This window comes from Eschrichtius robustus, chromosome 11 (genome assembly GCF_028021215.1).
Source record: "Eschrichtius robustus isolate mEscRob2 chromosome 11, mEscRob2.pri, whole genome shotgun sequence".
In the NCBI taxonomy this organism is placed as follows: Eukaryota; Metazoa; Chordata; class Mammalia; order Artiodactyla; family Eschrichtiidae; genus Eschrichtius; species Eschrichtius robustus.
Window position 1 is genome coordinate 34,793,921 of NC_090834.1, and position 15,904 is coordinate 34,809,824.

Genomic DNA, 15,904 nt, shown 5'->3' on the forward strand with positions numbered 1-15,904 from the left:
GTGGGTGTGTCCCTATGCAGACTGTGTGCCCAGTGAATTTGGTGGATTTGACGTGGATGCCAGTCATATCTTTCCTCATGGTATGCTGGCCTCTATCACCTTGGTAGGGAATGTGGCTAGTAATGGAGGAGTTAGAGCCTGTGTGGGGTGTGAGATGTACTTCCTCTCTGCTTAGTGGCCATCACTGCCCTGTCAGGAGTGAGATCTGATCCAAAGTTGCTGGAGCAGAGGCCCTGAGATTTGGGCTCAAGCTGGTTCTGCTTCCTTTAAGTGTGTGTTTTTCCTTCTTCTTGCACTGGGCCTTTGACCCAAAGGCGGGGAGTGCTGAAGCAAGTGGGGCTCATGTGCTTACAGATATGCTGATATGCTGCCCTGTAGACATCTGTGGCTCCACTCAGATGCAGCCTAAGTTTGCATCTTTTCCCCTGTTGTGATTGCCCCAGATCTAGTGTAAGGCTATGGCATGGAGTGGGAGGGGTTGGAGTGTTTGCTTGTCTGAAACTGGGGAGCATGGAATGGTGGTCATGGGAGTTCAAGCACCTGCACTGCCATCAGAAGTCTGGGCTGCTTCTGGGGTGCTGTTTAAATAACTGCCAACAATGGACACTGCTCCACTTAGACCACAGCCCAGGCCCCTAGATCGCCTCTGCATCTTTAGATTGAGTCTTTTCCCAGGTCCTGTCTGGCCTAGATCCAGGGCCAAGCTGTGGCTTGGAGTGAGCAGGGCTTGACATTCACTCGGCTCAGACTGGGGTGTGTGGCAAGGCGGCAGCCACTAGGGCACACCTCTCTCTGCCCTGTCTGGTGGTAAGCTAATATTGCACACTCCTCATGAGTGGAGTCTAGGCTTCTCTAGCCTTTCAGTGGTTCTCCAAGCAGCCAAAGGGGCTTGTCTCCTATATGTAGGACCTCAGGAGGGGGACGTCCAATCTGTGGCTTGACCCACTCACTTCCCAGGGTGAATGCCTGCCTGTGTGATCTCCCTTTTCCTCTTAGTCCTCTCCCAGAGGCACAGGCCTCTTACCTGATGCTTTTCTTCCCATCCTAGCCAATTACATGTGTATCTTTCTTACAGCCTTCATTGTATAGGAGTCCTTCTGCATGTTTCCAGTTAATTTTCCATTAGAATTGTTCCACATGTGGATGTATTTTTGAATTCTTTGTCAGGGGAGGTAAGCTCACATCCTCTTCATCTCCCACCTTCCATACTCCAATTCTTACACTTCTATTTGATCAACATTCTTAAACTCTTATTTATGTTTCTTCTCTGCTGTGAAAAGGCATTTTCATTTTTTCTTCTCTCATCTTTTCCTTCTAACCACTCAAAATATTTTTATTCTTTGTCAGATTTATCCTTTTCTCACTATACAAAATAGTACTATTTTAGTTTAGGCAGTAATGATCTATCCCTTGGATTAGTCCATTAAGTTTTTTTAGTCTCCTTGCTTCCAATTTCTTTCCACTCTTTTCATTCTCCAACATTCATACCAATTATCTTTCAATAATAATAAAGAGGATTATATCACTCCATGCTTAAAAACCTCCACTGGTTCTTTACTAGTTATAGGATAAAAATTAAAAGTTCCTAGACATACAAGCATTTCATATCTGATCTCAATCTACATTTCTAGATAATCTCCTGTCCTACCAGCAACACATACTACAGTCCTGCCACTCTGAACAAGTTCTATTTCCTTAGGTGTCTTTGCCCTTTACAACAATGTAGGCCTGAACATGCCTAAAATCAACCTATGCTACTTTAGTATACAATTGGTACTCATCCTTTAAGTCTCCTCTCCAACTTCAAATTTCGTACTTCTTTATCACTTTGTTAGTATTTCTGTAAATGTCTCCATAATGCAGTATTACTTGTCTTATGATGTAACCACCATTAAACAGTATTATAATGTAACTGAAAACCCTTCTTGGGCAGAGGACCATATCTTATTCATATGTATAACCCTTGTTAATCAATGTCCAAATAATAGGTACTTAAGACACTTCACATTTTTATTCTCTACTTTTCTAGACTGCAATTCTGTTACTCATCAGTTTGACATCCATATTTAAACATGATAACATATCTTCCATATTAAGGGAAAAAGCCATATCTTGGCCCTACATCCCCTCTGGCTATTGTTCTACCGCTCTTTTCCTTTCACAGCCAAGCTACACTTGGTATTTTTTCTTTCTTGCTCTCCATTTATTTCCAACTCATCACAATCTCTTTTCTGTCCCTATCCCTCCACTGAAATTTCTCTGACAAAAGTTGCCAGTGTGACTTTTTTGTTGTGAAGTACAGTGGACACATTGCCTCTAAGCTGGATATTTTCTCTTTACCCCTCCAGATTCACTTTCCATACTTCTCTACTTGTCTCTGCTAGGCAGAGACCAAATGATCCCTTGCCTTTTGATTTATGGCTGACTTTGACCAATGAAAGGTACTAGGAAGAGATGGGAGAGTGACAGAAGAAAGAGGTTTTTGATAATTGTTCCTCTGGCTTCCTCTCTGTTGGGCTTGGTTTAGTAGTGGCAATGTTCCTCTACCTATCAGCCCTCTCCTATAGCTATAGCTCTTTTCAGTTCAGGTCTGTGGTGGTATTACTGACTTTGTTGTCAGTTCTGGGGTTGCTTCATCATCCACTGTTGGCTTCCCAGTCTCTTTACTAACCTTTTTTCATTACCCCGTTTAAACGTTACATGTTTTCCGCCAGCATCCTGACTGATACAAACTTTTTATTTTACTGATTCTCTAGAAGCCATTTGATCTCTGTAAACTGCTTTTTTCCCCATGAAAGTCTGTACTTCCTTAGTTCTACCTTCTCTCTATATATAGTCCGGTATCAACCATTCTGTTCCTATCTGTAGGCTTCTCTTTTTTTCACTTCCTTAAATGTTGCTGTTCTTTAGTGTTCTAACCTAGCTCTGTTGTCATAGTATATAATCTCCACAGCTGATCTCATTCACTGTTTTGGCTTCAAATGTCTTAAGCCTAGGTCTTTCTCTTGAGCTCTAGACCCATGTAATTTCAATTACATATATTGAAATAGCCTCCTGTTTTGTCCTCTTTCAATCAGTTATCCACACTTGTTCACAATAGATTGGAATGATATGTTAAAAAAGAAAAGTTGATCTTATCTCCCATCTGCTCAAATCCTTCATTGACTCCTCCTAAATGCTCAGGATAAAGTTTATATTCCTTAGCATGTAGGTCATTTACCTCTCCAATCTCACATCTAGTGAGCTATTGGTATTCTGCATTCTATTATTCAGCCATCTCTGACTCCTAGAACACATCATTCCTTCTGTTACTCCTGGCCTTTCCACATGCTCACCCCTCTGTCTGGAATACCATCTACCCACTTGTTTCATGATTAACTCCTATTTTCTTCAAAGCTTTGCTGAAGAGTTTTTTATTCCATGAAGTCTTTCTTGAACTATCATAAAGACTGAGAGAATGAATTTAATTGTTCTTAGATCTGATCAAGGGAACTATTTGCCACAGGTATTCTAAAAATGGAAGTACTTTAGTAAATAACATTATAAACAGGTAAAATATTAACATAAATTACATATGAATTGTAGACATCATTACATAAATTAATATTAAATATTATTATCATTATCTATTTGGTACTGTTCTATACTTTTTGAAGCATTATTTTACTTCTCTCCTAGATTATACTCTTGGGATTACATTTTTGAATATTACACTTCTCCATATCCCCTTCTCAATGCCTGATATAATGTTATGTACATAGTAGGTTCAAGAAACATTTATAATAAATAAATGGAAAATACAGGATGTCAGAGGGTACTCTGGTTGGTTGGTCCATCCTATTGCTTCAAGATAATTCATTTAAACTAACCTGGAGAGGAACCAGGAGGCACTGTAGCTTTTTAAAGATATCCAGGAAAGATTTTCAGTAAGGAAAAACCCATTTCTACTATAAAGTTACTCCTTTTACCTAAATTTATATCATTACAACTCAAAATATTTTTTTTCTCTCAGTAAAACCAATATCAATGTTTTTAAATGGTTTTTATGATAATTCCCATAGAAAATTACTAACATAGGCAGCATTGTAATACCAAAGACAACAAATTAAAATTCCTACTTACTCTTGAAGCAGCTTATATTGTACTCTACCTCAATTCAATGTGTGAAAACAAAATAGTAAACTCTAAAACAGAGGTAAGGAGTAACTGATGAAAAGACCTACAAACTCAGCAACTAGAGAGCTATTTAATTATTATATATTAGTAATTACACATGATAATCATAAATTACTTACCTCCAGTCTATTATTGGTCTGTGGGAAGAGGGAAGGTTTACCTCTGATTTTAAGTTGGATTCCTGAATTTGTTTGAGGGCCTCTTCTAATGGAGGAACTGGTTTTTGAAAAACTAAGGGGATAATAAAGGTCAAATAGTACAGAATCACTTCATCTTCAACACTCTCTTTATATATAATTTAATTGGTCAATGATAAAATACTACCTTAAAACTTTTGTAAAAATATATTTTTTAGAATAGTGTAAATATTTTAAATTTAGACACCCAATTCCCCAATAAGAAACAGTTACCTCAAAATTATCATCACCAATTTTAAGAATATTTATTTGGAAAAATGAAACATTGAGAAATGTCCAGCCTTTTTAGTCTGGCATGCAAACTCCATTATATCTGATTTCATAGTTCCATAAACTTCTGACAAAATTTACAAATATTCTTATGAAGAAAAGGCGAAGATATAAAAACACCATTTAACATTTATTGAGCATTTACTGTTAAAGACATTATTTTTAAGCACTGTATAAGTATTAATTAATTGAATTCTTACTAAGGCCTTTGAGGCAGATGCTATTTGAATCTCCATTTTGCATCTGAGGAAACTGAAGCATTGAGAAGCTAAGTAACTTGTTCAAAGTCATACATTATATGGACACTCATCCACATACCGCTCTGAACAACCTCTAATCCAACCCTAGCTCCCATAAGTATCCACTTTCCCAAGAATTTCCATTGTACACTTTGGTACACACCTTCTTGTTTCAGTTGAAACATAGCTGCTTTTTAAAGGATATTGCTTTTCCTTCAGCCCTCTTATGGGGAGGCACAAATAACTAAAAATAACTCAAGGTCTGAAGGTAGAGTAGGTGACTTTCTAGCTCTCCAATGACACTACCAAACTGTTTCCTCCTTTCTCCTTTAAAAAACCCATGTCCTCAGACTTTTCCACTATTATAATGTTTGTTATTTACCTTAAAATGTTTAAGCAAAACCAGTATATTTTTATGAATGGGTTAGTTCAAACTTGAACTCTAGAGTCAAGGGGTGATTGCATAAAATACTAGTGAAAAATGCAGTTACAAGATGGTTTGCTGGATATTCTAATCATAAAGGACCAATCCTCTTGAGGCAGAAACTATCAAGCTTTAGATTTTGATTGGTTTTCTAATTAGCATAATCAATGTCCCAAATGGTTGCTTATTGGTAAAACTAATGGCCAGTTGCACAGCCTGATGAATGTTAAAAATGGACTTTCTTTGCTGAAATTGAAGATATTTAAGACAACTGGACTTTCCTAAAATATTTTAATCACTCTCTACCCTTGCATGAACAGAGAATAAGAATCTAGGGAGGTCTATACCCTATACCCTTACAGATGGTATTGAGGTTTGATCTCTGATTAGTCTTGGCTCCAGCTGTTAAACAGGAACATTTCTGATGGTCCAATACCAGAAGGCACAAAAATTTTGTCTCTGGAATGTGACTGTGTAAGTCTGAGTGGATCTTTCACGTAAAGTGTAGTCAGAGCACCTAAAAGGATAGAGAACTGGGACTTTATTGAGCTTAGAGAACAAGTCGTACCAATCGTTTTGTGTCTGCTTTACTAAAAATGTTTAGTTGTGCTAGACTATAGTCTGAGACTTCGCTTTTATTAACACTCACCACTTATTGTCTATCAAAGAGAACTTAAAAACTACCTTTAAAACTAAGGTAGTTTTACAAACAGTTTACAAACACCCATTACTCTTTCTTGTTGCTGTTGTCTAATGACCTTCTAGTCACTACCTCATACTCACTGATGAAAATTTAAGCTTACATTTTTTGAGTACTTACGGTGTATTCGGGCTTTATTATTTCATTTAAACCACTAGCCTCCTCCTTCCAGTTCTTTTGCTCTAATATTCTAACTCCAACAATTCTCTGACTCCAACAATTTTCTGACCTCATCGAAACTCCCAATCCCTTTTTCGAAGCAAGGGGAAGCATCAGCTATCATGTACATCGGGTGAACCTTTGGTTTAACTCTCATAATTTGGGAATAAACTAAACCAATAGACAATTAAATACACAGTTATTTATCATAGCTTTGTTGTTGCTCTTCACTCATGGCATTACATTTTCTTAAAATTTTAATTTAATATTTTGTACAGGTAATATATTCATGTTCAGAAATCAAAAAAATAAAATACACATTTGGAAGTCTTGTTCTTATTGGTCATTTGTGTATTCTATCACTGTTTATGCAAATACAAACATACATAAGTATATATTCTATTTTAAAAAGTTGAAGTATAGTTAATTTACAATACTATATTAGTTTCAGGTGTACAACACAGATATTCAATATTTTTATGGATTATACTCCATTTAACATTATTAAAAAATAATGGCTATATTTCCCTGTGCTGTACAGTATATCCTTGCTGCTTGCCTATTTTATACACAGTAGTTTGTGTCTTTTAACCCAGCAGTTCCCAACCTTTTTTGGCACCAGGGACTGGTTTCGTGGAAGACAATTTTTCCACAGACAGGGGTGGGGGGTATGGTTCAGGCAGTAATGCGAGCGATGGGGTGTGACGGGGAGCAATGGGGAGCGGCAGATGAAGCTTCGCTCGTTCGCCCACTGCTCACCTCCTGCTGTGCAGCCCTGTTCCTAACAGGCTGCGGACCACTGGTGGTCTGCGGTCTGGGGGTTGGGGACCCGTTTTAACCCATACCCCTATTTTTCCCACTCTTTTCACCCTCTACACTGGTAACCACTAGTTTGTTCTCTGTATCTGTAAGGTTATTTCTGTTTTTAAATATACATTCATTTGTTTTATTTTTTAGATTTTGCATATAAGTGATAACAGAGCTTGTCTTTCTCTGACTTATTCCAATAAGGATAATACTCTATAGGTCCATCCATATTGTTGCAAATGGCAGAATTTCATTCTTTTTTGTGGCTAATATTTCATTGTATATATTTTCCCTAATTCAGTTAGAATTCTTATTACTATTGCTTTGAATTCTTTATCTGGTAAATTATTTGTTTCATTATTTGTGTTTTTCTCTTGCTCTTTCAATGGAGACCAATTCTTCTATCTTCTCATTTTGCTTAACAGTCTCTGTCTCTATGAAATTAGGTGAAACAGCTACCTATTGCTGTCTTGAAGGGGTGTCCTTATGTGGGAGCATCCCTATACAGCCTGTGTGTCCAGTGGTTTTGGTGGGAGAGCTGGATTTGACATGAACACAAGTCATGTCTTTCTTCAGGGTGTGCTGGCAGCTATCACTTTGGAAGGATGTGGGGCTGGAGAAGGAGGGGTTAGGGCCAGAGCCAGGAGAGAGCTGGGGCTTTCTCTCTGCTCAGGGACTGTCACCACCTTATTGGGGCCAGGGTCAGGTCCCAAGTTGCTGGAGCAGAAGCCCTAAGGATTGGGTCTGAGCTAGCTCTGTTCCATTTAAGTGTGAGCTTCCCCTCTCCCAGCACCAGCACTCTTGCCCCTGAGGTGAGCAGTGCTGGAACAAGAGGGGCCAGTGTGAGCTCTTGGTGTGTGACCAGGTGCAGGCTGCAACAGTTTGGCCACATAAAGAGTTTGGGCTGCTTCTGATGCGCTGCCTGTGCAAGTGTCCATGCCCTCACCCAAAGGATACCACTTTGGTTCTGAATTGCCTCCGTGTCTCACGGCTGAGCTCTTTCTTTGGTTGTGGCAGCCCTCGCTCCAGTGTGGAGCTGTGACATGAAGTAAGCAGGGATTGAGCATTCACTTGGCTCAGGCTGCGGTGTGCTCCAGAGCAGTTTCAGGAAACCAGTCAGCCACCTGCGCAGTTTCAATCTGCCTCTCTGCCCTCTTTTGGGAGTAAGCAAGTGTGCGTGTACTCCTCCCAAGCTCGAGTACAGGCTTCCCACAGCCCTCCTGTTAGTCCCACCAGCCCTCCAACCAGCCTAGGGGCTCATCTTCCCTGTGTTGGAACCCAGGACTGGGGCGCCCAATATGTGGCTGGAACAGAATCACTCACTTCTCAGGGAGGATTTCTGCCTGTGTAATCTCCCTTTTCCTCTGAGTACCCTTCCTGGGGCACAGGTCCCAACCTGATCGCTTCTCTTTCTTTCCTACCCTATTCCATGTGGATCTTTCTTTCAGGAGTCTTTCTACCAGTTTCCAGTGAGAACTGTTTCACATGTAGATGTATTTTTGATGTGTTTGTTGGGGGAGGTGAGTTCTATGTCCTCCTACTCCACCATCTTGATCTCCTTCCTTAATACATATTCTAATTTCCCTCTTGTCTTACACAGAAGGTAGAATATTATGTATACTGATATGAATCTATACAATTTGGGGGGCTTCATTAAGAAAAAATACTGCAAAACTACTTATATAAAATTAGATGTAGAGGCCATGACAGTGAAACTTAAACCTTATTGGCTTTATTGTAAATCTGTCTCTGCTGGAGATTGTTCCGTTTAAGTCCATACAGAATTTCCCAGTTTTTTTAATAGTTGCATTATATTCTATTGAGTGAATATGTACGTCATTTGTTTTTACTAAAACTCCTCACTTTCTGTACATAGGCCCTTGGGTAGTCAGCACCCTTTCTGGGGCAAATGATACTCATGAGTGGTGAGTACTCTGAGGCATTTAATACAACTGACCACATCCGCTTTCTTAAAACTACCTTTTCTTTTGCCTCTTATAACAATTTTCTTTGTTTGCTTTTGTTTCCCATCCTGCTTTCTTGATAACTACTTCTCAAAATCCACTTTTAGTTTTCATTTCTCTACTTATAATAAATGCTAGTGTGCACTAAGGTTCTATTTTAGGCCCTATCTTCAATCTGCGTCTATATCCAATATTTACCTTACCTTTCCACATGGCTTCCTTTACCAACTATATATCTATTAATCAGTGACTCTTAAATATAATTTCTATTCCATATCTTTTTCTTAAGTTTCAGATACATATTTCTAGTTGTTGATTTGATTTCCCCATTTGCATGAGTCATGGGAAGCTCAAAATCAATGCACTTAAAATTTAATAAATAATCTTTCATATCTCTAATCTGATTCTTCTTATTTGCAACCTTGATTAATATCATCATCCACCAAAATAATTAATTCATTAACAAAGTCCTTATTGAGTGCTAAAAATTTGTGAGGCTCTGTGCTAGTTCCTAGGGGCACTGTTCTCCTAGTCTTTCTTCCAGCCATCTTGATAAATTAGTAACTGAATCTACTGATTATATCTCTTGAATGTATTACCTCCTGTCTCTATATCCAGTGCAGTGCTTTAATTTAGCAGCTTAACACTTCTTGCCACAAATACGGAAATAGTCTACTACTAGTCTACTTACTTTAATATGTCTCTACTTCAATTCACCTTCCATGTTGTATGGATAATTATCTTTCTAACAAACAAATCTAATTTTAGCACAGACTCTTAGTTTCCTACCTAATATCCATTTTCCCTTTGTTCCTTGGTAACACACCCTATATTGTTAGGGGTGGCCATATAGCCACATTAAAAAAAACAACAACTATATTTTCCAGTCTCCCTTGCAGATGGAGTTGCCAATTAGATATAAGCAGATAGATGGGGGGCTTCTAGGAAAACAATTTAAAGGGAACTCAGAGGTATACCCTTCTGTCCTTTACATTTCTTCCTTCTTCCTGTCTACAACACTGACATGATGTCTGGAGCTTCAGCCGCTACCATATGACCATGAGGGTGAAGCTATGTAAATCACATACTGAGGGCAGCTGAGCTGAGAGACAGAAGGAGTCTGTGTTCCCAGTGACTTTGCATAATCATCAAACCAGCTCCTGACTGCCGAACTGAGGACTTCACATTACACTAGAGAAAAATAAACCCCTATGATGTTTAAGATATTATTATTTTTAGCAATGTTACTAGCTGCCCTTACTTTCAGTAAGATCTCTTATTGACCCAGTTAACTGGCTTGTTTCCAGTTAAACAACTTTAAGTGGACTGTATATTGGATAAAGACAAAATTCCTAGCATGGCATACAAAGCTCTTAGAGAATTGTTCCAACTCATTTTTCTAGGCCTATATCCATTTTTTCCCCCATCCTATGCTTTGGATACACTTTGTATTTGCATTATATAATTTACTTGCAAAAGCTGTTCCTTATGTCTGGGATGTTTTTAAATTGTCTCTTTGCTTGGCAAAATGCTTATTCTTCAAGATTCAAATTTTTCCAGGGATAATACCCCTCATATCCCTGTATAAGTTTTGTGTTCTTTCCTCTGTGCTCTCATAGTACTTTACACATTCTGCTACCATAGCAATTATATTTATTGACATTAATTGTTTATATTACTCTCATCTCCAAAATAAACTGTGAGGTCTTTAATGGTAGAATACAATTAGATTTCTCTGTATCTCAGCATCTCAGCTTAGCCCAGGGCTGTGTACAATGCAGCACAACATATGTTTGCTGAATACATAAAGGTTCTGCTTCTCCTTTTTTTTTGAAGCTTTGACATTTTGTTGCTAATTCTGTGTTACTATTTAAGGCATAAAAAATGTAGATGTGATATTGAAGAATCAAACATAATCATTTAAAAATTCTGAATTGGTTTCGGTCTTAGATTGTTGGATTATGTCACTCTGTACTTTTGTTTTATTTTGCCAGTCTCTCAAATATGAATTTGAGCAAAAAGGTGGACAAAATGCCAAAATGAATCTGACATTAAATTATTAAACCTAACGACTTCCCTGCCGGTCCAGTGGTTAAGACTCCATGCTTCCACTGCAGGGGGCACGGGCTTGATCCCTGGTCAGGGAATTAAGATTCCACATGCCGTGTGGTGCAGCCAAAAAAAAAAAAAAAAGGATATATATATATATATATATACACACACATATATGTATACATATATGTATATATATATATATAAATTTACTAAACCTAAATGCTAAATTTTCTTTTTATGTTAAGCTATTTATTAAATCAGGTTTAAAAAGACAAAACACTGTAAGCCAGTATTAAGTAGAATCAAACTTGTGTACTTTCCAAATTTACAAATAGAGCCAACAAAATATTAATTCTCCAAATTAAACCTATATCAAATTGCAATTTTTCATTTGGTTAAAGTCCTATTATTCAAAAGGCATAGTAGTCTTTTTAGTCTGAATTTCCACTTTGTTTCTTAATTTATTTTATTGGCTACTCAAGCTGAATGTGATTATAACTTTCATTTTTTGTTTTTATATTGTTCTAGAAATTAAGGCACCTGTTCTCTTCCGCTGTGAAAGAGGAATATGGGCACGCTGGAATTTTTCAGTAACTTCTTCAAACTTTTGTTTTCGTTGTTGAAGTATTTGTTCTCTGATTTGGTGTTCTCTTTCTTCTTGTTGTTTTCGTTTCTCTTCAAAAGCTCTGTATTTAAAACACAAGGTAGACAACAGAATTAGACAATAAGTTTATAAAATCACAACACAGAAAATAGTTCCAAAACAATGCATTTATTATATAAGAGTGTTTTCATATTTCAAAAGTTTAATTACTTAGAAACAACGTTTTAAATTAAAAAAGGCCCTTTGCTAAGAATTTAAATACCTTTGCAAATAGTAATTTCAGAACCTTATCTAGGTCTTCTGCAACTAAGAGAGGCCTTTAATGAAGCTCTTTCTAATTTTGGGCAGGCCTGCACACATGTCCCACTTCCACTTCCCAAGCCCTGCTGTGGAAAAAGTCTTTCCTAAAAAGCTACACTATTTTCTATAATGTGAAGAACTAACTCATTGGTAAAAGAATCAGTCTTGAAAATTATGGGTAACAAGGGAAATATTGTATATTTCTCTTTTTCTTTTAGCCAAAAGTTCAAAATTGGCAGTCATGTTGAGTCTGAACTGTGCTAAAAATCCGGACAATTTACATAAAAATCTTGATTCTCGACTTCTCTTGAAAATATGAAAGATTTGGCTACCCTGGACTCTTATTCACACATGGTTATAAACACCTGCCTATAATTCTTACCATCTCTATTTTTCTTAACTTTCCTGATTCATTTATTTCTGATTGTCCCTAGGCATTTGAGTTTATATTCAAAGAATTAATTTCAAAGAATTAATTATGTTCATAAGAATGTGTGTGTTTGAATGATTCAATAATTATCTTCTGGATAATGAGAAAAATGAAGAAGCAAGTCTACAGCTCACTGGTAGAGAAACCTCCACGTACCTCTTTGGAATACATGGGGTTGGGAGGTGGTTGGTAAGAACTCTTTAAATTTTTCAGTGCCATAGGTTACTATTAACCATCCTTCCAAAGACCTCCACTGGCTGGAGCATTATTCTAGTTTAATAACTCAGATTTTAGGAACTATAATTCTGGGCAGTAGGGCCGTAGATCTTCAAGTGGTTCAGTCTCTGAGGTAGGTACGAGGTAGTGGTGTGGTGCCACAGGTGAGAGAGGATATTTTTACTTCTCAAAACAATCTCCTTCAAGAATTCCCCCAGAATCCATCATTGGGTACTGGAACCAGCCCTGCTGTCCCAGGAGCGCATGGAAACCTTTCACTACTAGGAAATCCGCCAGTTGCTTCCAGGACCAGCCAACTGTCCTGGGAGTGTGTGGATAACTCCTCCCACTAGGAAATTTGCTAGTGGGTGCCAGGACTTGCCCTGGTGTCCTAGGAGGGCACAGATAGTTCCCTGCACTAGGAAATTCACCCAGAGGAGTGGCTGAAACCACAGCTGAGCCCCAGGGGCTATGTGACTAAGAAAGAAGAGCTGAAATCTCTCCTCGTGGCTGCACAAACTGTGGACTTACACCTTGGCTGACAGATTCCTAAATTCAGTGTCTGCGAAACATCTGAAAGGACAAGTGCTCTTGCATCTGGGACGAGTCTGGCTTTACCAGCTGTGGGCTCTGTGGGCATGTACATGTGGGAGTAGGGCCAGACCAGAATTTGAGCTGCCTCCATAGCTCCCACAGCGGGTCCAGGTGCATGATTACTGCAGTACTGGGACCTAACCTCAGTAGACCTGCGCTGGTGGCTGGGTGAAAAGAATGTCCAAGAGTTACCAGGGCCAATTGCCAGCATACCCACAGTTAAGGTGGGACTGAGAGCAGTGCCAACAACAGATACTTTGTGAGCCCACACAATGGGTGAAAGGGGACACAACAGAGCACATACACAGGTGAACAGCTCTAAAGGAGGAAAACTCAGTGGCTTCTCTCCTAGTGAGAATGCTCCAATTCTGCCTACCTTGCACCACAGATCAGAACCACAGCGAAGAAACAGATCTGGGGGCCTCTACTCCAACACCTAGGGAGCAGACTCCACCCCTGACAGGGCAGTGACAACCACAGAGCAAAGGGGAGCCCCTGCTCAATATCTAGGGCAGGCTCTGATCACCACAACACCAATCAAAGCCCCTATCAAGGGGATAACAGCACAAGCCTCTGGACCAACCTCACCCAACAGGGGGCAGACACCAGAAACAAGAGGAACTACAACACTGCAGCCTGCAGAAAGGAGACCACAAACACAGTAAGTTAGACAAAGTGAGATGACAGAAAAATAAGTCACAGATGAAGGAGCAAGGTAAAAATCCACAAGACCAAATAAATGAAGAGGAAATAGGCAATCTACCTGTAAAAGGATTCAGAGTAATGATAGTAAAGATGATCCAAGATCTCAGAAACAGAATGGAGGCATGGATCAAGAAGATACAAGAAAAGTTTAACAAAGAACTAGAAGAACTAAAGAACAAACAAACAGAGATGAACAAGACAATAACTGAAATAAAAAATACACTAGAAGGAATCAATAGCAGAATAACAGAGGCAGAAGAATGGATAAGTGAGCTGGAAGACAGAATGGTGGAAATCTCTGCCATGGAACAGAATAAAGAAAAATTCTTTATTCTGTTCTCAGAGACCTCTGGGACAATATTAAATGCAGTCTCAGAGACCTCTGGGACAATATTAAATGTACCAACATTCCAATTATAGGGGTCCCAGAAGAAGAAGAAAAAGAGAAAGGGCCTGAGAAAATATTTGAAGAGATCATAGTCAAAAACTTGCCTAACATGGGAAAGGAAATAGTCACCCACGTCCAGGAAGCACAGAGAGTCCCATACAGGATAAACCCAAGGAGAAACATGCCGGGACACATATTAATCAAACTAACAAAAATTAAATACAAAGAAAAATATTAAAAGCAACAAGGAAAAGCAAAAATAAAATACAAGGGACTCTCCATAAGCTTTTCAGCTGATTTTTCAGCAAAAACTCTGCAGTCCAGAAGGGAGTGGCAGGATATACTTAAAGTGATGAAAGGAAAAACCAAATCCAAGAATACTCTAACCAGCAAGGCTCTCATTCAGATCTGACAGAGAAATCAAAAGCTTTACAGACAAGCAAAAGCTAACTGAATTCAGCACCACCAAACCAGCTTGACAACAATTGCTAAAGGAAATTCTCTAGGCAAGAAGCACAAGAGGGTCTTCCCTGGTGGCGCAGTGGTTGAGAATCTGCCTGCTAATGCAGGGGACACAGGTTCGAGCCCTGGTCTGGGAAGATCCCACATGCCGCGGAGCAACTAGGCCCGTGACCCACAACTACTGAGCCTGCGTGTCTGGAGCCTGTGCTCCGCAACAAGAGAGGCCACGATGGTGAGAGGCTCGCGCACCACGATGAAGAGTGGCCCCCGCTTGCTGCAACTATGAGAAAGCCCTAGCACAGAAACGAAGACCCAACATAGCAATCAATCAATCAATGAATAAAACAAAATCTAAATAAGGAAAAAAAAAAAAAAAAGAAACACAAGAGAAGAGAACAAAAGTGGAAGGGGAGAAAAAAGACCTACAAAACCAAACCCAAGGTTCAAGACGGTGGAGTAGAAGGACATGCACTCACCTCCTCTTGCGAGAGCACCAAGATCACAGCTAACTGCTGAACTACCATTGACAAGAAGACGCTGGAACCCACGACAAAAGATACACCACATCCAAAGACAAAGGAGAGGCTGCAATAAGATGTTAGGAGGGGTGCAATCACGATAAAATCAAATCCCATACCCGCCAGTTCGGCAACCCACAAACTGGAGAACAATTATACCACAGAAGTTCTCCCACTGGAGTGAAGGTTCTGAGCTCCATGTCAGGCTCCCCAGCCTGGGGATCTGGCAATGGGACTAGGAATCTCCAGGGAATCTGACTTTGAAGGCCAGTGGGATTTGATTGCAGGACTTCTACAGGACTGGGGGAAACAGAGACTCCATTCTTGGAGGGCATACACAAAGTCTTGGATGCACCAGGATGCAGGGGAAAAGAGCAGGGACCCCATAGGAGACTGAACCAAACTTACCTGCTAGTGTTGGAGGGTCTCCTGCAGAGGCAGGGGGTGGCTGTGGTTCACTGTGGGGACAAGGGCAATGACAGCAGCAGTTTGGGAAGTACCCATTGGCATGAGCCCTCCCAGAGGCCCCCATTAGCCCCAACATACAGCCTATAGGCTCTAGGGTTGGATTGCCTCAGGCCAAACAACTAACAGGGAGGGAACACAGCCCCACCCACCAGCAGACAAGTGGATTAAAGTTTTACTGAGGCCTTGCCCACCAGAGCAAGACCCAGCTCTACCCACCACCAGTCCCTC

General features: G+C 39.6%; 1 protein-coding gene across 1 annotated transcript in view; it reads right to left on the reverse strand.

The window, feature by feature from the left end:
• CEP126 (centrosomal protein 126) overlaps positions 1 to 15,904 on the reverse strand; it is a 199,392-nt gene that overhangs the window by 39,956 nt on the left and 143,532 nt on the right. Inside the window, 2 exon segments of the mRNA XM_068556065.1 lie at positions 4,296 to 4,407; positions 11,532 to 11,677. Of these exon segments, the coding sequence (XP_068412166.1) occupies positions 4,296 to 4,407; positions 11,532 to 11,677 (258 nt within the window).